The sequence below is a fragment of the Gouania willdenowi genome, chromosome 4, assembly GCF_900634775.1.
Source record: "Gouania willdenowi chromosome 4, fGouWil2.1, whole genome shotgun sequence".
Taxonomy (NCBI): Eukaryota; Metazoa; Chordata; class Actinopteri; order Blenniiformes; family Gobiesocidae; genus Gouania; species Gouania willdenowi.
Genome location: NC_041047.1, coordinates 14,022,001 through 14,048,704, shown reverse-complemented (window position 1 = coordinate 14,048,704; position 26,704 = coordinate 14,022,001). Strand labels below are relative to the sequence as shown.

The 26,704-nt window shown below is 36.6% G+C and overlaps 2 protein-coding genes across 7 annotated transcripts; one reads left to right on the top strand and one right to left on the bottom strand.

Moving 5' to 3' along the window:
* The first annotated feature begins 475 nt into the window (after positions 1-475).
* Positions 476-7,974, top strand: lim2.2 (lens intrinsic membrane protein 2.2). The gene is made up of 5 exons (XM_028445104.1): positions 476-534; positions 1,737-1,948; positions 2,201-2,341; positions 7,597-7,731; positions 7,904-7,974. The coding sequence occupies exons 2-5, from the start codon at positions 1,771-1,773 to the stop codon at positions 7,972-7,974; spliced, it is 525 nt and encodes a 174-aa protein (XP_028300905.1). The 5' UTR covers positions 476-534; positions 1,737-1,770.
* A 589-nt stretch (positions 7,975-8,563) lies between these two features.
* Positions 8,564-25,268, bottom strand: LOC114461898 (GRAM domain-containing protein 2B). Of its 6 annotated transcripts, none has more exons than XM_028444377.1 (13): positions 25,048-25,268; positions 16,144-16,320; positions 14,776-14,836; positions 14,596-14,668; positions 14,401-14,504; positions 13,725-13,823; positions 13,556-13,627; positions 13,239-13,307; positions 12,757-12,853; positions 12,447-12,536; positions 11,436-11,535; positions 11,206-11,313; positions 8,564-10,323 (listed from the first exon to the last, which is right to left on the bottom strand). In XM_028444377.1, the coding sequence occupies exons 1-13, from the start codon at positions 25,137-25,139 to the stop codon at positions 10,305-10,307; spliced, it is 1,161 nt and encodes a 386-aa protein (XP_028300178.1). In that variant the 5' UTR covers positions 25,140-25,268; the 3' UTR covers positions 8,564-10,304. The 6 variants fall into 6 exon arrangements, with proteins under 6 accessions (XP_028300178.1, XP_028300179.1, XP_028300181.1 ...); XM_028444378.1 differs by having other exon boundaries at positions 16,144-16,317; XM_028444380.1 differs by lacking the exon at positions 25,048-25,268 and adding an exon at positions 19,172-19,322.
* Between the last annotated feature and the right edge of the window lie 1,436 nt (positions 25,269-26,704).

Here is a 26,704-nt window from a genome sequence, read left to right as displayed (position 1 = left end):
TGGACTGTAGTTCACATGAAGTGGAACAATAAAAAAAAAAACAATAGCTGACCTAAAAATTAATTTCCTTATTTGTTTTCCTAAGCTTTTTGTGACAAATTGCAAACAATGTTTATTTATTTCCTGTATTTTTGACTGCTGCACTTTTACATTTGATTAGTTTCATTTAGTTTTTGATTGATTATGAAACATGATGTTACTTGTTCCCTGTTTAAGGGGGCAATGGGACCTCATTCAAATTGGGAAATACCCCCAAAAAATGTGAGAGTGACAGTTTTAGTTTATCAGTTTATTGTTGTTATATGAAGGACAGTGACAATAGGGCTCAGGGGATGGAGGTAACCATCGATCAACTATCACTCATATGCTGCACTCGATCATTCCCGCTTTTGTTTCCATGGACAATGAGCATCTGTGGTGGAGGCTTAAAAAGGTTAGGCACGCTATTACAGCTGGAGAGTCTACATGGACAGAGAGCAGCTCAAAGCAGAGCTACCACAACGCTGAACCTTCTTCTTCTACTTCTTCCTCCAGGTAGGTGGGAATATACCTTACTTTATGATCCTGAGGCATTCAGGTAGAGAGCCACAAATGGCACAAAAATAGAAATGCTGAGGTTTTAGGACCAATGCTTATTTGTAGGAGCATGAGATTTATACAGCTCTAATGATGTTTTCATGTTGAAATTCAGATTTATGGTTTTACTTTGGATTTATGGACAATTGAGAAATTTAAAAATGAGTGCAGAGTTTGTTGGATGAGTGATGGAGTGAAACAGTGCTGACAGGTCAGATGTTCAGATGTGAGGTGAGTTCATGGAGCAGGGGAATTAGGGAGGAACAATAGTTGTGAACTGCATGATAGGCAAGCCTATTGTCACAGGCTGAACGCTTTGCTGTCTGGGATGCATCAGACTGAGCTTTGAGGAATGAAGAATGAGGTGAACACATGAAGAATGCTGATTTTATACCTGCATAGTGCTGTAATGTAGAATGATGTATAGGAAAAGTAGCGGTAAGAAGCTTTTGGAAGCTTATTACCGCTACACCAAACACACACCAAATAAATCCTTAAAAAAAATAAAAAAGCCTCTCAAATGTAAAAAACAATACAAAAACAACAGTCAAATTTGGTGTTTTCATGCATTTTTGTACGCCTTTTTCCCATTATTATTATTATTATTATTTTTATTATTATTATTATTATTTTTAACCGTACTTATTATCCCTAATCTCCACAAGGGGGAGACATAGTGTTAAATGCATTGAATGTGTTTTTGCTTTCCTGCTTTCAACTTGTTGGAAATGTTTAATTTTTAATGTAGCATATATATATATATATATATATATATATATATATATATTTGTATTCAAAGAACATGTTAGCATAGATGGTTTTAGCTAATTTGTAACACCATGTCTAGTTAGGATTTTACTATTTTGAGATGAAAAGGGTATAAATAAATACAATAAAAAAATATGTATTTTTAAGACGTTTGTAAAGTAATTAAACGGTGAAGTTATAACTGATACATCAACGTTAAGACAAAACATGATTTTTAATGTTTTTTTTCCCACACTGAAAGATAACAGTCATAGTGTTTCGCATTCATTGCTAAGACATGAAATTGCCAATAAAAAAAAATAGTAATTCTGTTTGTAATTTAACCAAAAAGAATTCCAATAATATTTTGCTTGTTTGCTTCACCTGTTCTCCGGCCTCTCCTTGTCCTCCAGCTATTGGATGTTTAGGTGAAAGCTGTGCTCCGACATGCTGTATACTTTGGCGGGAGGAGGCACGCTCTGTGGCGTGGCCACCCTGGTGCTGCTCATCGTTTCCACGGCAACGGACTTCTGGATGCAGTACCGGTACTCGGGCAGCTCGGCCAATCAGGGGCTTTGGAGGTTTTGCATCAATCACAAATGTCATGCTCACACCATCTCTGTAGGTGCGTGAAGTCTTGATTGGACATGGCTGTAGGGTTTGTGTTAATTCAATGTAATAATCTGAATTACATTTATTAAAGTGGAGAGGGGGGGCAAATGTTTTACGTGATAAGTTAAAGTTTGGGCTCATAGCACACACTTGAACTTGATTTCAAATTAAAGAATAAAGGACAAATTACCCAAACAGATAATACAAAACAATGAAACATTACAGAGTTCAAATAAAGATTGTGCGTGTGTGTCCCCGTGTTCAGCTTTTTGGGATGCCACTCGGGCCTTCATGCTGCTGGCGGTGCTGAGCTGCTTTGCTGGGGTGGTGCTGGGCTTGAGCGCCTTCACCAATGGCACCAAGAACAGAAGGGTTCGCACTGGAGGTATTGCCCTGGTGCTGTCAGGTCAGTGTGAGTGTATGGAAAGCTTTAATGAGCCTTTGGAGTACATGTCCTCAATTTTGATTTACCTGTGTGTAATCTGGACTACTAGAATAGACTGAAGAAAGACCACTAACACGACTATGACTCTTTTTGTTTACAGGTACTATTTGGACACTTAGAAATGTCCACTAGGGCTACTAATAAGCATTATATGCTTATGATTGGTTGGCTTTTGAAAATATTACAACCAAACAGGGTGCTGGATTTGGTTATAATCCCTCCTACTTCAATTGCATTGGGTCAACTCCTGTTACGATTGAATCTTTTGTTTTTTATGGAAAGCTGTTAAGTCACTAGTAAGCATTATAGGCTATTAAAGGAGGTGGGAAAAAGGAAAAAAATATGTTTTTTTATGCCTTTATAGCCTTTCCTCAGTTTTGAGGCAATTGAAAATTTTTCACCCAATTTTATGCTGAACCTTCGATTAGAGGCATTTCACTTTTTTTCAAGTTTTTTTTTTATGCCTTTACCATTACCTTCATTGTAAGACATTTGAAATGTTTTCGCCCAATTTTATGCCTTACTATAGCCTTAGATCCGTTTTGAGGCGTTTGAAAATTCTTCGCCCATTTTATGCCTTACTATAACCTTATTTTTGCTTGAGGCGTTTCACATTTTTTCACAGTTTTTTATGCCTTACTATAGCCTTACCTCCGTTTTGAGGCGTTTGAAATTTTTTCGCCCAATTTCATGTCTTACAACAGCCTTACCTCCATTTTGGGATGTTTGAAAATTTTTTGCAATTTTTTATGCCTTACTATAACCTTATTTTTTATTTGGGTCGTTTGACATTTTTTCACAGTTTTCTATGCCTTACTATAGCCTTACCTCCGTTTTGAGGCGTTTGATATTTTTTGCCCAAATTTATGCCTTATTATAGACTTACCTCCATTTTGAGGCGTTTGAAATTTTTTTGCCAAATTTTATGCCTTACTATAGACGTACCTCCGTTTTGAGACGTTTGAAATTTTTTCGCCCAATTTTATGCCTTATTATAGACTTACCTCCTTTTGTAAGGTGTATGAAATTTTTTCACCCAATTTTATGCATTATTATAGCCTTACCTCCGTTTTGGGACGTTTGAAATTTTTTTGCTCGTTTTCAGACCTTACTATAGCCTTACCTCCGTTTTGAGGCGTTATAATTGTTTTCACCCAATTTTATGCCTTATTATAGACTTACCTCCATTTTGAGGCGTTTGAAATTTTTTTGCCAAATTTTATGCCTTACTATAGCATTACCTCCATTTTGAGGCGTTTGAAAATTCTTTGCCCATTTTTATGCCTTACTATAGCCTTACCTTCATTTTGAAGTGTTTGAAATTTTTTCGCCCAATTTAATGCCTTACTATAGCCTAATCTCCGTTTTGAGGCGTTTGAATTTTTTTCACCCAATTTTATGCCTTATTATAGACTTACCTCCATTTTGAGGCCTTTGAAATTTTTTGCCCAATTTTATGCCTTACTATAGCCTTTTTTTTGTCTTTAGGTGTTTGACATTTTTTCACAGTTTTTTATGCCTTACTATAGCCTTACCTCCATTCTGAGGCATTTGAAAAATTTTTGCTCAATTTAATGCCTTACTATAGCCTTACCTCCGTTTTGAGGCGTTTGAATTTTTTTTGCCAAATTTTATGCCTTACTATAGCCTTATCTCCATTCTAAGGCGTTTGAAAATTTTTTGCCCAATTTAATGCCTTACTATAGCCTTACCTCCGTTTTGAGGCGTTTGAATTTTTTTTGCTCGTTTTCATACCTTACTATAGCCTTACCTCTGTTTTGAGGCATCTGAAATTTTTTGCCCAATTTTATGCCTTACTATAGCCTTTTTTTTGTTTTTAGGTGTTTGACATTTTTTCACAGTTTTTTATGCCTTACTATAACCTTTTCTCTGTTTTGGGGCGTTTGAAATTTTTTTGCCCAATGTTATGCCTTACTATAGCATTACCCCCATTCTGAGGCGTTTGAAATTTTTTCGCCCAATTTTATGCCTTACTATAGCCTTACCTCCGTTTTGGGGCGTTTTAATTTTTTTCACCCAAGTTCTTGCCTTATAATAGACTTACCTCCATTTTGAGGCTATTGAATTTTTTTTGCCAAATTTTATGCCTTACTATAGCATTACCTCCATTTTGAAGTGTTTGAAATTTTTTCGCCCAATTTAATGCCTTACTATAGCCTAATCTCCGTTTTGGGACGTTTGAATTTTTTTTTCTCGTTTTCAGACCTTACTATAGCCTTACCTCCGTTTTGAGGCGTTTGAATTTTTTTCACCCAATTTTATGCCTTACTATAGCCTTTTTTTTGTCTTTAGGTGTTTGACATTTTTTCACAGTTTTTTATGCCTTACTATAGACTTACCTCCATTTTGAGGCCTTTGAAATTTTTTTGCCAAATTTTATGCCTTACTATAGCCTTATCTCCATTCTAAGGCGTTTGAAAATTTTTTGCCCAATTTAATGCCTTACTATAGCCTTACCTCCGTTTTGAGGCGTTTGAATTTTTTTTGCTCGTTTTCATACCTTACTATAGCCTTACCTCTGTTTTGAGGCATCTGAAATTTTTTGCCCAATTTTATGCCTTACTATAGCCTTTTTTTTGTTTTTAGGTGTTTGACATTTTTTCACAGTTTTTTATGCCTTACTATAACCTTTTCTCTGTTTTGGGGCGTTTGAAATTTTTTGCCCAATGTTATGCCTTACTATAGCATTACCCCCATTCTGAGGCGTTTGAAATTTTTTCGCCCAATTTTATGCCTTACTATAGCCTTACCTCCGTTTTGGGGCGTTTTAATTTTTTTCACCCAAGTTCTTGCCTTATAATAGACTTACCTCCATTTTGAGGCTATTGAATTTTTTTTGCCAAATTTTATGCCTTACTATAGCATTACCTCCATTTTGAAGTGTTTGAAATTTTTTCGCCCAATTTAATGCCTTACTATAGCCTAATCTCCGTTTTGGGACGTTTGAATTTTTTTTTCTCGTTTTCAGACCTTACTATAGCCTTACCTCCGTTTTGAGGCGTTTGAATTTTTTTCACCCAATTTTATGCCTTACTATAGCCTTTTTTTTGTCTTTAGGTGTTTGACATTTTTTCACAGTTTTTTATGCCTTACTATAGCCTTACCTTCCTTTTGAGGTGTTTGAAAGTTTTTCACCCAATTTTATGCCTCATTATAGACATACCTCAGTTTTGAGGCATCTGAAATTTTTTGCCCAATTTTATGCCTTACTATAGCCTTACCTCCATTTTGAGGCGTTTGAAAATTCTTTGCCCATTTTTATGCCTTACTATAGCCTTACCTTCATTTTGAAGTGTTTGAAATTTTTTCGCCCAATTTAATGCCTTACTATATACTATATACTATATAATGCCTTACTATATATACTAATCTCCGTTTTGAGGCGTTTGAATTTTTTTCACCCAATTTTATGCCTTACTATAGCCTTTTTTTTATCTTTAGGTGTTTGACATTTTTTCACAGTTTTTTATGCCTTACTATAGCATTACCTCCATTCTGAGGCATTTGAAAATTTTTTGCTCAATTTAAGCCTTTCTATAGCCTTACCTCCAATTTGAGGCGTTTTAATTTTTTTCACCCAATTTCATGCCTTATTATAGACTTACCTCCATTTTGAGGCCTTTGAAATTTTTTTGCCAAATTTTATGCCTTACTATAGCCTTACCTCCATTCTGAGGCGTTTGAAAATTTTTTGCTCGTTTTCATACCTTACTATAGCCTTACCTCTGTTTTGAGGCATCTGAAATTTTTTGCCCAATTTTATGCCTTACTATAGCCTTTTTTTTTGTTTTTAGGTGTTTGACATTTTTTCACAGTTTTTTATGCCTTACTATAGCCTTTTCTCTGTTTTGGGGCGTTTGAAATTTTTTTGCCCAATGTTATGCCTTACTATAGCATTACCCCCATTCTGAGGCGTTTGAATATTTTTCACCCAATTTTATGCCTTATTATAGACTTACCTCCATTTTGAAGTGTTTGAAATTTTTTCGCCCAATTTAATGCCTTACTATAGCCTAATCTCCGTTTTGGGACGTTTGAATTTTTTTTTCTCGTTTTCAGACCTTACTATAGCCTTACCTCCGTTTTGAGGCGTTTGAATTTTTTTCACCCAATTTTATGCCTTATTATAGACTTACCTCTGTTTTGAGGCATCTGAAATTTTTTGCCCAATTTTATGCCTTACTATAGCCTTACCTCCGTTTTGAGGCGTTTTCATTTTTTTCACCCAAGTTCTTGCCTTATTATAGACTTACCTCCATTTTGAGGCGTTTGAAATTTTTTTGCCAAATTTTATGCCTTACTATAGCATTACCTCCATTTTGAGGCGTTTGAAAATTCTTTGCCCATTTTTATGCCTTACTATAGCCTTATCTTCGTTTTGAGGCGTTTGAATTTTTTTTCACCCAATCTTATGCCTTACTATAGCCTTACCTCCATTCTGAGGCATCTGGAATTTTTTGCCCAATTTTATGCCTTACTATAGCCTTTTTTTTTTGTTGTGAGGCGTTTGACATTTTTTCACAGTTTTTTATGGCTTACTATAAACATTCCTCTGTTGTGGGGCATTTGAAATGTTTTTGCTCGTTTTCATACCTTACTATATCCTTACCTCCATTTTGAGGCGTTTGATATTTTTTGCCCAATTTTATGCCTTACTATAGCATTACCTCCATTCTGAGGCGTTTGAAAATTTTTCACAGTTTTTTATGTCTTACGTTGACATGATGGTCCAACGTTGAAAAGAGTTCTCTGGCAGGTGCAGAGTCAGAGTTTTTCATTGTTGGAGATCGTTCAGTTGTCTGAAAACAACATTTTCTCGAAATTCCAAGAAAACGGCATAAGAAAACACAGGGAAGATTTGAACCCGTCAGGTGTCCTTGCCCTTAGCGCCACCATACCTACAAATAAATGCAAGATTTTTCATCCCTTCCCTCCATTTTAAGGCATTTGCAACTTTTTCACCTTTTTTATGCCTTACTATAGCCTTACCTACGTTTCGGGGCATTTGGCTTTGAGGAATGTAAAATGGCAAAATAATTAGAAACAAAAAAAAACAGACACTTGCAGTTGTTTTTTTAAGGTATACATCGTGAATGTTCTGTGTGAATGTTTCTGATGAATATTTCTTAATACTTGATATTTTCTATTGTGCACTGTTTACATAATTCTTGTCCTCTGCTTCTATTCTCATGCAGGGTTTCTGGCTTTGCTGGCACTGGCCATTTACACTGGAGTTACAGTCACTTTCTTTGGCAAACGCTTCTTGGACTGGCGCTTCTCCTGGTCCTACATCCTGGGCTGGGTGGCTGTTCTGTTGGCTTTCGCTGCAGGTCTTTAAATCTGTTTTTTCCACGACCTGATGTTTACTGTGGCTTTGTCAAATTAAAGGTTTAATGACATTTGAGGAGCAAATGTCATTAAACATTTGCTCCTCATGCTAAAATTGTCTTTTTTTTTGGGACGTGGTTGGAATATAATTCGTTTTTGTTCCTTTCTCTGCAGGTGTTTTCCAGCTGTGCGCGTACCAGCGAACGACTGCAGAACCTGCTCCTGCAAACAACCCAGAAACCTGAAAAACAGACACACTGAGCTGCTGTAGCTTAAAGCACAAGAAATGGAATAAATGGAAATCCCAAATCATTGTTCTGGTGGTGTTTTTGCAACTGCAAGTGTACTTAATGTAATGTAACTTCATGTAACTAAATCTTAAAGTTGTGGCTGTTTAGCTTAGATTTTTATTTTATATATATATAACATTTGAGTGAAGACTGAATAATTGAAATGGATTTTGTATTTAAGCTTTAGTCTGAACCACACTAATGCTTCAATTAGTCATTTTATGACATTGCAGATCTAGTTACAAAGAGTAAATGCAGTTTAAACATTGCAGAAGTGACCTGTAGATGTCAAATTAAACGTCTCATGCGTGTTCCACTGAGCAGAATTTTACTTGAAATTATTAGAAAATAGAATATGTTGGCATAGCATACAGTAAAGAGCTGTATTTTGAACTCGTAAACATGCGTTTTGATATTGTAATTGTTCTAAACTAGGCTTGTGTCAACCTTTTATCCATTTTAGTGTAAAATGTGTGTCTTCTGCGTCAACAGGCCCATTATTTACTCTACAAAGAAACTTCAAACACCAACACAAGACGTTCCATTTACTTCGAAACATTTGATTTATTTTTAATATTAGCCAAGTCATCTCACAGAGACGACTTTAAATTACACAGAATGCAAATAAATATATAACTAGATCAGAATTATGAACAAACAAAATCAATACAAAAGTATTTACAACACTTTGAATAGTGCAAAGCCCCCCCAAAAATACTGTCCTCAGCCAGATTCTTAAAATGAGTCTGTTGGAGAAACAGTGACTGTGTGCTGCCCCCTGGTGGCTTCTTTAAAAGGTCTGACGATGCTACGTGTGATATGATGATTCAGAAAAACTAAGACCTTAGAACACGAGTCAAGGTTTTTTGCAGTTTTCTCCTAAATAAAAGGAACCTTCAGTCAGACAGTAGTGCAGATATGTTTCAAAATTGCAAATTGCTCCAACTTGAATTTAAACTTTTTTTTTTTTGCAGAAGGGGGAAATGAAATGATGGACGTGGACAGTGTGAAAGCCGTTATGGATGCCACACATTGAAATGATAACCTAAAACCCTGTGGCGGGCAGCGCCCACCACCCCTGAGTGAAAACAAGTTGTTTCTTTGTGTGTTTGTTGTTTTTTTAAAAAAAGGCCTTAGCACTGCCACAAACCAACAGAAACACAACTTCTTTAAAGTGCGCTCACTCACATGAGCAGTCTCTTTCACTCAACACAAATATTCCTTTAGATGTAAGCATTACCTTAAAAAGTGCAAAGAATTAACTTGAATTTTCCATGCACGATGAATTTGTTGCATATTGAATGTTTTCTTCTTTCTCATACAGCTCGTGAGGTTCTATACAATTCTCCTCTTTGGGTGTTAAAAGAGTAAGAATGCATATATATTATCAGTCAAAGATACATTTCAACAATTAAAAAATACATTTTTGGTGCTACTTTAAATAACCCTGGACAAACACTCGAGAAAGACGCCGTTTTGGTCTGAAAAAGAAAAAAGGCATCGGAGTGAAAGTCCGTGGTGGCAGAAGCAAGATCAACACACACGCACGCACACACACGCCTCTGAGATTGACTGCTCATGTCTCACTGTACTGTTTGTGCATTAAAGAGCGACGGGCTATTATCCTAATTAATAAAATACAGTTCAATCATGCCAGAGAAGAGGTAAAGTAATACTGAAATCATTCAACCAGAGCCGATTGGAGAAAGAAGTGATAACAGTCAACTCTGAGATGGTGGACATCATCATCTAAAGCCACAGCAGGTCAGGAACAGAGACGTACCCAGCAGCCTCGATAGATGGGAGGAGTAAATAAGAGATGGAAAAATCATCTCTCATGCAAAAAGACGTGCAGGGTGCACATCTTTAGCTATGCATAGCACTACGTTACAGGTGTTGAGGTGTGATAAGAAGCACTACAGCAGGCTAATGCTGATTGGTGGAGCCCTGTTCAGACCGCATGCTCAGGAGGAAGAGGACAACAGAGGATGAAAAGTTCACATAACACTTTGCTTTGGTTTGAGCGACGGACAGACACGCTGCGACCAGGCAGCGCACGTACACACATTTTGGCTCCAGGTCACCAGAACGGTGACAAGTCCTTTTTTGTTTACTGCATTGAGAGGAGGTTTTAGCCCTTCAAGTAAACAAGTTGTCTCTGAAATTGCACAGGTTGGAGTTACACACTTTGCCCCGGCCAAGATGGAAGTGTAAATTCAGTCGAGTTCGCCAGCTGAGCTCTTGTGCAGCAACAAAACAATCTTCCAATCATGAGTCACCCAGTGTTATGTGTCTTGGTGGTACCTGTAAGGAAAAAAAAAAAAAAAAAAAAAGCGCTGCATCAAACCCACAGAACACCAACACACGCACACGCACACACACCCAGGACAGGTATTAACGCTAAGCTCTTCCTGGAGAAAACTACAGAATGAACGGCTCATTAACGAGGACAGAGAGCCTCATCAATGACGTTACACACCCACTTACAACACCACACACACACACACACACACAGTGGAAAGTATGCATACAGTATGTGCTTAATGTAAAATATGCGGAACATGAAAACACCAACAATTAAAACCATGTGTTCTTTTGTGTGTTGCATCTGTACAAAGGTAATCATTAAGCCAGTTTGGCAGGATGGTGTATTGAAACGTATTGTATTCACTTGGGGAAAATATAACAATTTTTTCTGGATAACATTTTTTTTTAGTTTGTTTTTGGGCCATTTTTTTGTTTTTCACAATATTTTTTTCTGTTTTTAGATTCATTTTTTTCGTACTAATTATTTTTGTGTTTTTCTGAGTAATTTTTTCTGTTTTTCAGAGTAATTTTTTTTCTGAATTATCAAGATACAGCCATGTTTTCTCTCGTTTAAGAAATAAATACATCTCTTGTTTCAAATACCCTCTAAGCTCAGAAAAAAACTGTCAAAAAACAGGGGAAAAAATTAGCACAAAATACCGAAAAAAATGAGTCCAAAAAACATGAAGAAATAGCTGTAAAAAAACAAATCAAAAAAACAAATTGTTCAGAAAAAACTGTTTTCTTTCTTTTCAAGTGAATACTATGCGCTTCCGTAATAATGTAGTTCAATTCCATGCCAATGACTAAAGCCAGTGTGTTTGTGATGGATCGTATATAAACTACCAAGTGAAAAATGGAAAAAGAAACGGCGTTTACCCGCTCTGTAAGGTGAACTCGGGAAGCGCGCCAAGGGAGGTGAGCTGTTCCTCCAGGGCAACGATACGCAGACCAATATAGCCTGAAGAAAGCAGCAGCAGCACAACCCTGGATACAGACACACACAGAGTGAGTTATTCAAACACCACAGAGAGCTAGACTCAGCTAAACATTACGTTTATAGTGTAGTAATAAAAATAGCAATCACCAACAGAGGAGGCATTACTTACAAAATCAAGTAAATAAAGAGCAGCGTGTTGAGGGTGTTGGTTTCTCTCTGAACCAGCAGCGATTTGGCTTTTTCCGTCACGCTCCAGACCCAAGATCCACCTGAACAGAACAAACACAGGTGAGTCTCAGTCATTGGTCCGAAACAATTTTAATCAAGTAAGTCATACATAAAATACAAGTACAAGTAAAAAGCAGATCAAAAAAATAGTACTCAAAGTAAAAGTTACTAGTTACTTTCACCCCCCATGTTTATTTTTGGTAATAAATCTTGTCATGGTTCCCTTGCATACAGTAAACATCTTATGTAAAAACTTAAAAAAGGAGGAGACCAAATCATGCACAATTGGAACATAACTTATTTTGCACAAAGGCATCTGTATAAAATAAAAGGTTTGTCGAAATGTACAATCTTTTATTTATTTATTTTTTTAAATAAAACACCAAATAATTTCATTAATTCACTGCTGTTTTGGCTCCATGCATTACGTTTAATCTGGTTAGTCAGCTATGATGTGATGTATTTGACTGTTGTTTGGTCATTTCATTTTTTGTAGTTTCACAATGTCTGTTGATCATTTTAAAACAAAAAAATATATTTTATTCAGTAATGTATGGACCTAAAAATGTTATGAATTACAAGTAAAATGAGAGAGACAGCGAGAACCAAAAGTGGCTTCTACCATGGCAGTTTAGTTTTCCGCAACATGCCAGTTTTTTGTGGTATGTGGCACATTGTCCCAGAGTGTCCTAAATTGTTGCAAACCACAAGAAACGGGCATACGGCAGAATAAAAAACTGCCATGGCAGGAGCCACTTTTGGTTCTCAGCCATACTGTAAAATGACTGATTTATAATTATACTCAAAAAAGTACAATTGCTTATGAAAACTATTCAATCCCAGTAATGAGTACTTGTAATCTGTCACTTTCACCTCTGTGGCCATGTGATTATAAAGTTCCTTCCCCTCCAAATACATCCTATGGGAAAGAGAAAGTGTTTTTTTTTTTTACCTGACACAGACAGTTCCTCTGAAGACGAGCTCTCGCTCTGTTGCATGTGCAGCCCCCTGAAGGTGGAGCAACCTCCGATGGGCATCGTGTCTACAGGAAGAAGAGAAATCAATGTCAGACTTCTATGGAACCTTGGACTTTGCATGTCTGCTGACTCGTACATAAACACAAAAAGAGCCAAAACAAACCAAAAAAAAAAAAAAAGTGTTTTTCATGCTCTACAGTTGACTTTAACGTTTGCCAACCAACTGAGATATTTTCATACTGTACAGTAAATATTTTGAAGTGTTCAGACAGATGTTGTGTTTACCTCTGTGTGGTCGATGCAGCAGCTGCTCGTCTACAGACTGAGTCTCAGAGCCATCGAACTGGTCCAGGCTTTCATCTAGACTGGACAGGCTGGAGTTCTAATTAAAAAAAAAAAAAAAGATAAATAAAATATATAAATAGTCTGCCCATGCATGTATGTATATATACACACATAAGTAAATACTTGTATAACTTGATGCACATGTGTGCATATGGATATATGTAAAAAAATTTGTTCTAAATATATATAGTGAAAATTTTTATTTTATTTTTTTCTTTAATTTTTTTTATTCTTTTGCACAACAAAAATATTGCTATTTTTAATATTTATTGTTTTTCTATGTACATCGATACAATTTAAACTTGTTTCTCATGCCAATAAATCTGTTTTGAACTGAAAAACCCTTTTATGTAAGAAAACTTGTGAAAAGATTCAATTGTTGGATGAAGATAATGTGGATGCGATAAGTAAAGACTTCTTACCACGGGTTTGCTTTTATCAAAGCTATTTTCAGCTGAGGAGAACACTGGGCTGCTAGTGGTGCTACCATCCTGTTAAAGAAACCATTCAGAGGTCAGACAGAACACACACACACACACACACACACACACACACACACACACACACACACACACACACACACACACACACACACACACACACACACACACACACACACACACACACACACACACACACACACACACACACACACACACACACACACACACACACACACACACACACACACACACACACACACACACACACACACACACACACGGTCTTAACCTCTCACCTCTAACTGAGGACTGAGTGATCGCAGCAGCTGAAAACAAGACTCTCTGTTCCTCAGAGATACAAACAGGTACTGAAAAACAAACAAAAAAAAAAAACACAGTTACAAATTCTGTCACATTTACTCTAGAATTGAGTGTTGCCAGGTTGTAGCGCGCTGGGAAACACACCTTGTCTCCCCCGGTGGTGCGGATGGACAGGGCGTTTGGTACGAGCAGCGCTGTGTTCTGTTTCTTTACGATGTAGATGGAGGAAATGGGAATGAGCACCTACGACAGCACAAATAATGCAAAAGAATGAGAAAATCTATCAAACTAACAATAAAATCAAATTAGCTTGGCCTGAATCAGGGTTGGGGACAAATAGAATTGTAATTACATAATTGGTATCTAATTACAATTATGACATAACTGAATTGTAATTTACTTTATATAATTGACAACATCACATTTTCATGCCAATTACAATTACAAACACAATTTAAATAAACACAAACCTGGGGTACTATGTTAAAGTTCCAAGGCTTATATCATTTTACCATTTAAAAAAAATAAAAGTGAAATCGAGGGGTATACAGGCAAAAAAATACAACAAAAACAAATTTGGATGATACGTAACATTTTTTGTTTATTTTAGAGTTGATTTAAGACAAAACCATCAAAATTTGAACTTTAGTAATTGAGAAAGTAATTGTAATTCACTTTCAGGGGAAAAAATATTGTAATTTTACTTGGAAAAAATGCCGTCATCGTAATAATTCACTTGTAATTTAAGATGAACAACTGAAGAAGTGATTGTAATTGAAACATGGAATTGACCCCGACCCTGGCATGAATTGTCTCCTACCTTAGTTTCCTTCAGCAACACTGAGGAATGGAAGCAGGCATTGGTGTCGGTGATGTACAGGCGACCGTGATAGGGAACCTCCTTCTGCAGGGCACAGATGTATGCTGGGAGCACAGTGAAACAATTTAATATCTTACATAGTTTGAACATAACACACTAGTGGTTGTTTTGTTTGTTTGTTTGTTTTTTACCCACCATGGATCAAGTCTTCACTCTCAGGAATGTCTGGGAACAACTTATGGAATGTCTTGTTATGCTTCATGAAACTCTAAAGACAACAGAACAAAGGAAACATTAATACATCATAAAGCTGAGTGCTTAAAGAACCATCACATTGTTAGAGTAACAACGTCAATCATGTAAAGGAGGACTCACACTTTGTCTCACGCTGCCCCCGGTCTTCTCCAAACCTTTACTGTCATCAAAAGTCTGTGACCTGCAGAGAGACAACACCAACACATGTTTTTAATGTGGTTGCATAAAAACACAGGAGAATAATACACGTTCACTGTGTTTATCAGGCATGAATACAATATTTGATATCACCATTAAATCATTTCAGATCAAAAAGCAACAGATTGTTTGCGTTCGACAGCAGGCAAATATCATGTGAGAACACGGTGAGGCTGTGCATGGTACAGTCATGTGAGTCACCACTCACAGCACTGTCTGATCTTGTGATGCATGTTGAAAATAGCTCAGTTTCCAAAGCATCCCTGGTACATTTTTATGCATTTTAAGAAAACAAAAAGCCTAAATGAACATCAACTAGATTGAAGGTTGTAGCAAGATGACCAAAAACTATGTTTTTTTTGGCTTATTGATAGCATTGTTATTATATTCCTACATTTTACAATTAACCAAAAAAAAAAAAAAAAAAAAAAAAAAACAAGAGTTGGAAACACTAATGCAGCATTTCTCAATCTGGGGGTCAGGACCCCGTGTGGGCTCACCTGTATTTCAAATGGGGGGTCACTTGAAATTCGAGAAATGAATTTTTTTTTCAACATTTAAAAAAAAAAAAAGAATTTTTGAACTAATATTGTTTTTCAAAATAAAACAATCTTAAACAACTGCATTCTATTGATATTGCTATTAATATTGTTAATAATAATATTTAATAATACTAAGCAGTAATGGCTGCTCTGTGTTTGTAATACGGCATGACAAACATGATCAAAACCTACTTCTGGAAAGTCGCCAGAAATTCTCAAAATGGGGTCACGATTAGAGCTGAACGATTAATTGTATTTGATTTGCAATATTTTCTTGTCCTGTCTTGTTATGTTCAGAGAGTGTTAAGAAGTGCAGTCCACATGTTTACATGTTTCATGAAACGTGAAGTTAGTTAGATATGTTGAAGAGGTAAAGTCACAGATTTGTTTGCTTTATTGTTGTAATCTGTGCTTTAAAATGTACATTTTATATTTAAAGTTTAAATAAATCTGAAATTGTTAATTATGAAACAGATTGATTTATTGCTTGTGTTCATTTTAAAATACATGACAAAAGACCCTTGGAGGAGAAAAAAAAAATTGCATATGAAATCGCAATCGCAATATTGAGGAGAAAAAAAAAAAAAAAACGCAATAAGACTCTTTTCCAAAATTGTTCAGCTCTAGTCACGATCCCAAAACAAAATAGTTGGGAACCACTGCCTTAATCCATTTACAGTTCCCACAGCACATGTAAATGTAGATTCTCAATACATTTCCAACCCATTTGTGTGTTTGTTGATCCTACCTGACGGCTACTTGTCGGGTTAGTGTTTTCTGTTGTTGCTGGATTTCAAGCTGTGCTGCCTCTAAGCTCAGGGCTTTCCTGGCTTCTACCTTCTTGATGCTGCCATTGCTCAAGCTGCTCCTGCTTTTCTTCACTTTGACGGGCAAGCCGCCTCCACTGGTCTCCACTGGGTAGCTGCTGGAAATCAGAACGAAAAAAAAAAGCAAGTTGAATATATTTTATAGTGTCATTGGGACAAACCACATGTAAGGAAAGGTCACAGCACAAGGAGTGTAAATGTCACTACTTTCACTGTACAATAAAGAACACGCACTGACAAACAGTCTGTTTGCTGGAACAGACACTGGAAAATATGACATACTTGTCACAAAAGCCAGTCCACAGGTAAACATTTAATTGCAACAGGAGACTGGCACACCCAAACAATGAGAACTCATCCGAATTCAAACAAAAAAAGGTTGGAGCGGAAAATCAAACAACAAAAAAAATCTAAATGCAAATACAGAGCCTTTAAATTCACTATCAGTTTTTTTTCTCAACATGCCTGCCTTTCTTTATGATGAGTAAAGAAATAAAGTCAAATAAAAAACACACCTCATAAATATCACTGTCAGTAAAGGAAAGCTGGCTGACGTAGATGCAGCCACTTGACTTGAAAAAGCAGTAAACATGATTTTGAAAGTTTTAAAGAGGTTTCACAGATAACTAATTTGATTTAGTTTATGTCCTCATGAGAGGACATTACCCAAAGTGACAACTACTGTGAATAAAACCACTAAAATAAGAACTCTAAATCTGTAAACAATGATCAAAATCATGATAAATTACACAATATATATTTCTATTTCTTTTTGTGAGCAACAAAAGTTTAGAGTTGAGTAAATTCTTAAAAGTGAAAAACCAAATCATTTGTTAAGCTTACCTGCTTAATTTGAATCGCTTTGATGATCGAAAACTCATATACCTACTAACAGTAGGCATTTCCTATCCTTACAAACGGAGAAAATAAAAAATCTAAGCTCTGCTTAGTGGTCTCACAAGTTAAACAGAGCAAAATGAGAAAAGTTAAAAAAAAAACAAATGTCCAAGAAAAGAAAGTCCGAGATGAGTTATGTTGGTTAAGCAAGTAAACGTTGGCACATTGTGCCTGAAAAACAAACGCTGTTGCTGTATGAATGTGGTGTAAAGGAGGAAGCCAGTGTGATGAACATGGTGTGACACATCGTAGTGCGTGACGTCAAACGCAGCCACTCCCCCTCTGGCAATAAAAGAGCCCAGCCCACCACAATCCTCCCCCTCTCTCACTCTCCCTTCTCCTAGTGTACAGAAAGCAATACAAGTACTTTCATTCACAACATGATACATGTTTGGGGTTTTTTTTTTTTTTTTACACAAAACTGAGCCAAATACATAAAAATAAACTAACTAAATCAGACTTTTGTTGCCGACAGCATTTTTACTGTTTAGAAAAAGTTTTACGTGAGTGCAGGTGTATATGTGGACATTGACAGACCAAGTAGCTTATAGGAGAGAAATTCTTTGGAGAAGCTTGGACTTGTCAAGGTTCCTGATCTAGGAGTGGTGCATTTTCCACACAGCCCTTTAGGCAACGATTCATTCTAAGGAGAGACAACACATTACCTGAACTGAACTTGTCAAATGCGTGGTTAAACCAGGCTACAATAAGCCTCAGTAATAAATGAATAGATGAGGTTTTTAATAAAATGAAAAATAAAAGATTTTGGACTTGGTGAATTGTTTTGCTGCACATTCTGTAATTAGTGTTGTGTGGCTTAACTATGTCACGGCAGGGCAATAAAAGCTGCTGCTTTAAATATGTTTGACTTTCTGAATGGCTTCCCACTTTATGAGAGCTGACGGTAAGAAAGTCTTATCAGTCAGTGTAAACGGACAACTCATTCATGAGCACTGGTTTGTGTCAGTTATTGCTGCTGACAAAATAACCAACTGCATCCCATTTAACACAGTATATTGTGGCATTTACTGCACATGATCCCGCACTAGGAGATCCACTATCCTGACTCACTTTTAGAGGAAGAAAATATTCTGTTTGGTACTCGTTTCCAGTGCATAAAATGCCATTGCAAATGCATTTCTGAAGCAATGGAAGCCACCAAATTTTACATTTACAAACCAACAAAATGAAATCTGCCAATTATGGAGCATGGCATCATTCTGCCATAGTAGAAGAGGTGACACACACTCAGAGACTAATGAAGGAGGTATCTCACCAAAACATACTTTCACATTTAAAGGCTGCCAATTACAAACCTGGTAGATGCCAGAGTGATTTGAAAACAGGTATTCGTTCATTCACCAGTAGCAAAATGGTAACATAGCAGGTTGCTGAGTCAGTGCACTGCACAGACATCAATGTTTTATTCTCAAAAGTTAAATTATTTACAACTCCACTGAAGAAAATAATAAGAAATACAGAAAATACAACATCTCCCGAGAGGTAAGTTAACTAATGCACCTACTATTGTGGCTTAAGTGTTAGAAAACATCCAGGTCAAAGAGTGTTAATACAATTTGACCTTTGTCATAAACAGGGTGTGTATTGGTTGACTGGGTGTGTATTGAGCACAGGGCTCCGACCCCCGACCTACTTCATTCTTTCCAGGATGTCGTAGAAGCACAAAAACCTAAAGACTAATTAATCCAAAGCAGGGTTTTACACTATGCTTTGAAATAAAAAAATATTCAACATGATGTTATTAGATGATCTTGACCAAAGGTTTTGAGAAGATTTATGTTCACATAAAATCCTAGGAGTCTTGACCGGCATTAACAAAGCTCCATAAACATTCCACTTTGATAAAGTTTAAACACTTGTGCAATGTAAAAACGGTTTTTACATTTCTTTATGATCATGGAAGAGAGCAATCTTCTTAAACTAAAGTGAAGAATTAAATTACATTATGAAATATGTAACATCGCCATGTTTGTTTTATCTAACCATTCCAGGGCACAGGTGAGGATTAATAACTATTTCTGCTAGCCTTACCTTCCCAGATCCTCAGAGAAATGACAATCAGCAGCCTGCTGATTCAAAAAGCCTTTTTCTTGATCCATCACTAATGGTAGATTTTCCTTTTTGTCCACCCCGACCCATGCAAGACCGTAGCGAATGCTGAACACGATTGTTTAATGACAAACTGAAGCCACAGCACTTGCACTTCGACCTGAAACTCTGACGAGAGTAAAGGTCTTTTTTTTACTGCAAAACTCAACAGATCACAGTGTGCAACAGGACAACCTGTAGATAGTGGCAGAGCAGGGGGGACAAACACAGTCATTGGATTTCCAGCCCCAAATGCTCTCCTATAGCTTTGGCTCCTTTAGGGTAGTCCTTAACCGTGTTGTCCTGGAAACCAGTAACAGTGGGAGGTGGATGATGCAAATGTGGGGGTTAAGGGTAAACTACTATATACAATGCCCTGTTGTCGAAAACATAAGGGATGGCTTAAAGCACAACTAGAACATTAGACATGACAATAGTGAGCTCTTGGTTTTTGTGCCAATAGAAAAAGAGCTCATTGTCATTTAGAACATCCATGTTTGGCCGCAGGGCAAAGCTTAAAAGCATAAACGCAACCAGGAAACAAGTCAATGGAATTCTTTTTGTCCTTTACACATGCAATGGAGTAGGACTTGGTAATGCACACGGCTCATCAATGGGTTATTTTTATAAGATGACTTCATGCTGCTAGAAACTCCTCAGGACAGATAAGTCCAACTGCAACACGTGACATTTGTCCTAACTTAGAAACCATTAATCACTCCTTAGTGCTTTGGCCCAAACGCCACCACACGCTTTCACTGGTGACCTTTGTTATTAAGCTTCAACGTAGAAACTAATGGATAGCATTGATTTAAACTAAATGTGTTTTAGAAAAGGGATTGATTTTCAAAGGAGCCACATTTGATAAAGTTAACCTTTAATCTCTATATTCTAAGAAATATTTAGAACCACACCAAAGCTTACACAACAACACCTTAACCAAAGCCATGTAACAGCTAATGTTGACACTTCAGTGGGTCTCTCAAATATCCAGTTACCCAACCCTTTTACTTTTCATTTACTTCAGGAGACAAAGACCCAGGTGTCGGGTAATTGATTACAAATACAAATACCCGAGAGACCATTTGCATTAAAAAGATAACCATAGATTAGAGGGTGTTACAGCAAGCAGACACTGCCTGAGAGATTACAGTATGAGCCGTTCACAAATAACTTATTCCTTGTGAACTTCTTGTGTTTCTACAGAAAAAAAAAACTTGCACAATGCACGTGAGAAGTGTGAAGACCACAAAAGAAAAGTCCTATTTACTAGTATTTACTGAACCATATCTTTGAGTCTTCTCTCCACCAGTTTTGTGTGTGTAATTTTTTCAATTTCTACTACGCCGTTTTATATATCTCCTGCTGAAACTGCAAATTTCCCCTTTGTGGGAATAATAAAGGTTATCTTATCTTAATGTCCGACTTGGATAATGCTCAATGTAGGAAATCTAACCCTAAAAATGCAGCAATGACCCGAGAAGCAATAAATAATGGATCTAACATGTGGGAAGCATTTTGGTCTTTTGGGCTAGGAACATTCTTTCACGTGATTACAGATGAGTTGCTTTCATATTCTGTCCCAAGATGCAACTGATGATCCCAATGGTCAAACTGCATACTAAAGCTGCATCAGCTGATCTGAAGCATCCAAGAAGTCTGAAAAAAAACTGTTTGTTCAGATTGATTTCCCATCACAATACTGGTACAACATCATGACATACACAAGGGAGACTTTGGATTTTTTATTTAATTTTCCACAGGCCATCTGATAAGTAATGAGGGCAACATTTGTGTTTGGATAGGGAGAATATAGGTCATATGATCTGCTAATTGAAAATGAATAAAAAAAAACAACATCTATTATTAACAATAGCAATATACCAAAAACAAGGAGCAGTAAAATCTCTGGATGGGCAAGCAAAAAACTAAAAACTGCATCAGAGATCCCCTGAGTGGCATTAACTGCAACCGGTATGTGCAAAGTCATAAATTTGTCATCTGCATGTGAATTTTAGTCAACATGATTTCAAAACATTCAGTGAAAGGCAGCATAGCTAATGTCCAACAATATCTGTGGCAGTCTCCATGTGGTGCATGTGTGTGCCAACTCAAACAGAGAGTGCGTCTGTCCATGTGTGAGTGTGTTTGAGTAGGAACTATGGCCGTACAGTGTATGGAGCCTCTCACTTCACTTCCTCAGTGCACAAACTGAGACAGAGAAGGGCCTTGAGGTCACAGAGTGCTCTCAGTGATGTCGCATGTAAAGCTGGGGGCAGAAAAGGCATACCTGGGAAAAGATAAATTAACTAGTCCACCAGACTCCAATTTCTATTAATGCTGTTTTTGTACAAAGACAGCCTCAACCTCTGCTTGAATGGAGCAGAAAAGAAAAAAGTACAAAAATAATTTCTTAGTTGCACAAAACAAATAAACATACAATAATTTAAGAAAATAACCTTTTAAGCAGAAATTACCTAAATATTTGTCCAATAACAACATTGCCTAAATAAACAACCACAGTGGTAAATTGAAGTAAAGCAAAAATATTTTCCCAATTTCTATAAAAGAAAATCCAATTTGACCTTTAAATTAAAAAAGTAACACGCAACAACTTAAGTTTTACATTTGTTGGCCATGATAATGTTTTAACACTAATTTTAACACCATCTGTTCGAGATATGGAGAAACTAAACAATATAGGACTGAAAATTGACACAATTAGAAGCAACTATTCTAAATGCTCTATTTGATTTGTATCATACCAAACAGAAAACAACAAGTACAATAAATAATGTTTGGGCCAAATAATAACGTCAACATAAATTGAGTATGTATTAATAAAAAAATAGTCATGATAGATAGATAGATACTTTATTCATCTCCAAGAGAAATTCACAGTTTTTTTTTTTTTTTTCCATTTCGGACTGACTTCTTTGTTCTAAAATAAAATACTACAGACATTCTAAGATGCTGTAGATGTTGTGTAAATATATGCTGACCATTAAAGATATAATAATGTACAGAAGCTCTACGGTTCTTTGAGTGTTTTTTCAGCATATAAAGACATACCACAGGATCATTGTATATTGCTTACGGACCTTTACAGAATAAGAGCAAGCTTAGATAAATAGATGCTTTTAAACAAGCATGCCAAAAGTAACAAATATCTCTTTTGATCTTTTCCAGTTAAATAAGTAGAATTCACCATAGCCGTGATAGGATCAGGAAAAGTGGTGTGGTCCTTAATACTAGATGTGACCAGCTGACTAGTTTAAAACCCTTCATTAGGTGGATAAAGACTTCAGCAGATGTGGTTTTCATTCTGTATCTTGGGGCTGGCTCTCTCTACGTCTGCAGCGCATCTCATAATTTAGACCCACACAGACTCTTTGCTGCGGGAAAGCTCGTCTCTGGGAGCATCTTCCTGGAGCCAACAAGACGCCCCACCCAGCCTATTCTTGGCTCCTCTCAAGATTCGCTACCATTTCTCCATGGGTCATATTTATCCGAGTGCTTTGCAAACCTATATGCAAGGTAAATTATGTGTTCAAACAATTTGGTGCCAAGATTCCATAAAAAAAAAAAAAACTAAAACAAAAAAAACATTTCTTCACAATTAATGTATTTACCAGGTAGATTAAACTGGGGGGGAAAAAACACAGAATCAATACATTACTCAGGCTGGATGCTACATTTATATAATAAATGTATATACAAGTCTTCTGTTTCAGAGTCCAGACATGACCACAACGTATTTGTTATGAAAACTTATCACCCCTCATGCAATAGAACAGACACACCACCACTGATAACAAGAGGCCCCTCTTACTGACAGGACTGCTATACCTCAGCAAAAATAATCTATAAAATGAGAGTGGTGCCCAACCCTTTGTGTAAATACACTTCCTGTCCGAGTCTAAAAAATGAAGTGGTTCATTTTTTCTTTCCTTTATGGCCCAGTACCAAATGGTCCACGACCCGGTGGTTGGGGACCACTGGTTTTAAAGGACAGGAAGGAAAGGGGGGGCATTTATAAAACACATACTACCACCTGTGGTCAGCTCATGGATGTTAAAAATAGAGCTGCATTGGAAAACACAGAGCACACTTGTCATGTTTGACAGCCATACGTCTCTTTCCCTTTATGGGAAAGGGCGCGTTTAGCCTTTAATGATTGTGGAACTTGAGAAGTAAAAAAAAAAAAACAAAAAACACAACATCCCAGCACAATAAGGCCTACACTGGTACATGAAAAATAACAAATCTTACTGAAAAAAACTAAATCTGTTTCAAGACCGCATTTATTCTAAAAAATGAAAGTGAAGTTGAGATCTGACTAGTCTTCTTAGCTTCTCTTCCTTTAATTTACTCGAAACACTTTTATGAAAGTGCCTATTTGTACGGTTGCCGTACGGACAACAACCAATGCTATTGGTACGGTTACCGAAGTACAAGTACGTAATGTATTAGGTTTAGGTTATAACCACGTATCGCAACATATTTTAGGGTTAGGTTCAGGTTTAGTCACGCGACCTAAACTGGCCAAAAAGGGACACTGCGTATGAATAGAATGTCTGTATATTGATACGGCAACCGTACGGACAGCCACTGCCTACTTTTTACTTGCGTTGACAGGGATGGATTACCTAATAATATACTATTTCTAAACTCAAACAGCAATAAATCATACAAACTATGCTACTATAAAAAGCCAAGAAGTAACAATGCAAACAGGACTGCACTGAATTCGTCACACTCAGAAACAATAAAGTTTGTGGGAAGATGTAATAAAAAAAAAATTAAAAAAAAAACACATTTCAAGATTTTCTTATATATATAAAAACAAGAAGGTAGTACATACTTCGTCATAGATTTATCAATAACATAAGGCTTAGTATCATAGGGCTGCTTTATTGTTTTACAAGGGGATGATAATACACTTGAGTTAAGCAATTTAGTAGTGTTGGAGGCGTCATAGTACATTTAATATAATTGGTCAATTTTCAAGAGACATGAAACAAAACAACGCAACTATGAGACATATCATCCCACTCTTTTGTCCTGTACACTTCAGCTTTGACTCCTCATCTTAATCCCTATGCACTACTAGCCATAGCGTCATACTAATGCCAACGCATCACCCCAGTGTATCGAATCTAATGGCACCCTTGGTTAGTCGGGGGTAGACGTAGCAAGGTCTCAATATTTGTGCTCATCATTAAAATGACTACCTCATCGTTACGCGTTTAGTCAGAATTCGAACCCGAAATTTTGTTCACAGTTGATAAATCACGAGAATATCAGTGAATAATTCTGTCTTAGGCTAGCTTAATGTTTACAGTAGCTTCAGAGACGCAGATTTTTTTTTATTTTTATGACGAAGCAAAGTCCCACAAAACAGACGACTCAAATTCTACATCGAGGACGTTTTGGTTAATATATCAAAACGGCCTTGAACCAGATATCCGTGATTTCTTTACCAGCTGCAGCTTTTCAGGATCACTACTTCAATCCGGACTGGGTCACCGATTAATCAGGGCACTATCATATTCACAACACCAAAAGATGCTAGCATGCTAGGTTTGTCCAGCTCCTTACTGGAAGGTGTATACATGTTGCAGAGGTTTAGTTAAACATTTTAAACACATTACAACACCGAGTGGTTCATAGACGAAACAAAACAACAAACAAATATGACTACACAGACAGCTGTCAACGTAAAAATGTGCTAAATAAAAAGCGCAGAGGCAGAGCATCCACCCAGCTGATGATGCTCACCGGCACATAGCGGTTCACTCCACATTCATTCCGCTTACCTTTCTTTCATGAAGTGCTTTATCCGGACAATGGCCTTCTCGTCGATTTTCCTAAGGAAGGTTTTCAACCTCTCTCGTTTGTTTTCAAGCATTCTCTCCTCTGCCAATGGTGGTCGGTTCTGGCAGAAGCGACTCTCCACATCCAGCTCCAGCGTTGTTCTTGTTTAGATCCAGCTCTACTTTCTCCCTCCTCCTCCTCGTTTCTTCCACGGCTGGTTAAGATAATGACCCTCAATCGGACCAAGTCAGACAACCAATCATATTCGAGGATGGCTTATAAAAAAACGGTCATGTCAGACAGTTTATCCAATCAGGATAGAGTAGCCGGCCAGACGTGACCGCCCATTACCTTATAAGGAAGTCAGTCCCTTTCGTAGACATGAATTGTGGAGGCCATGCCAATGTTGTCTAATCAGTCATTTGACTTGAACGCTACACGTGTGAGGGGGATACATGCCTCATGTACCTCACAACACTCAACTAGAACCGAGTTAATGTACAAATGTACCAATGTGTGGCTGCTTTTAACCCCAAGATACCTTCATGCTTGAGCGGTTTCATGTCAATATTGTTTTTCAAAAGGCACCGATGCCTTGTTATCACATTTAGGGCTTTTCCTGTTCAATAAATATTTACCAAAGTACCACTTCAGGTGTTCTGTTGAATTATTTTTACTATGGATGAATGCTGTTTTTTTGTTGTACATATTCAATGTGTTAATAGTTCACATCACTAGGCTTGGGAAATATTTAGATATATTCAAGATATATCAAGTTTTCTATTAGTAAAAACAGAAAATTACAAAATTGCCCATATTGATATATTTTTATTTTATAGCTTATTTTGCATTAAATTACTCATTTTAGGAGTCGCTGCTTTTGCTATCCTGTGCTTTATATATATATATACACATAGCATATGCTGTGCTTTTCATGCTGTTCTGAGAAGTAGCAAAAGCAGCGACTCCTAAAATGAGTAATTTAATGCAAAATAAGCTATATATATATATATATATGTGCCTGTGTGGCATTTTACATCAGCAAATTTAACCCAGAATTGTCTTTCCGATAAAACTTTATCGAGTTAAAAAATTGAGATTTATATCATTTATTGCTATTTTGAGAAAAAATATTGAGATGTGAATTTTGGTTCATACTTTCCCCATCGCTAAAATATATCTATGTTTATTCAGGAGAAAACCCATATTCTTCAAACAACATCAACTATCATAAAATGATTAACCCTTTTTTTTTGTCCTGGGGTCATTCTGTCACAGGGGGTATACTTTTAGTTAAACAAGGTCTATTGGCCCTGAATTAAAAGAAAATAATAGAAAAGATAAAAGAAAAGAAAAGAAAAAAAAATAAATGGCTATAGGTTGGACTGAAGTTGGATTAAAGGTGTAACACAGAATTGATTGGATTATTTTATGTTGTACGTCTTAAATTACAGTGAAACGAGATTAGGTCATTTTAAGCCCAGAGGACAGCAGTTGCATACAAATTGCGAGAACATTACAGTGGTTAAACTAAATATCTTGTTTCACATGAACGTATTTAGCACCTTCCCATGACTAACTCACTTAATGAGTTTTATACCCAAAAAAACAATAACTTCACTGAAAAGTGACTTACATAGAAACTAAATGATGTTTTGT

What these genes read in the sequence shown, in the direction of transcription:
- lim2.2 (XM_028445104.1), top strand. Translation starts at nt 1,771, where the DNA reads ATGCTGTATACTTTGGCGGGAGGAGGCACGCTCTGTGGCGTGGCCACC. An exon ending in TGCTCACACCATCTCTGTAG is followed by an intron (nt 1,949 to 2,200) that starts GTGCGTGAAGTC and finishes CCCCGTGTTCAG; the next exon opens with CTTTTTGGGATGCCACTCGG. An exon ending in TATTGCCCTGGTGCTGTCAG is followed by an intron (nt 2,342 to 7,596) that starts GTCAGTGTGAGT and finishes ATTCTCATGCAG; the next exon opens with GGTTTCTGGCTTTGCTGGCA.
- LOC114461898 (XM_028444377.1), bottom strand. Translation starts at nt 25,139, where the DNA reads ATGCTTGAAAACAAACGAGAGAGGTTGAAAACCTTCCTTAGGAAAATC. An exon ending in GCACCACCGGGGGAGACAAG is followed by an intron (nt 13,628 to 13,724) that starts GTGTGTTTCCCA and finishes TTTGTTTTTCAG; the next exon opens with TACCTGTTTGTATCTCTGAG. An exon ending in CACTCAGTCCTCAGTTAGAG is followed by an intron (nt 13,308 to 13,555) that starts GTGAGAGGTTAA and finishes TTTCTTTAACAG; the next exon opens with GATGGTAGCACCACTAGCAG.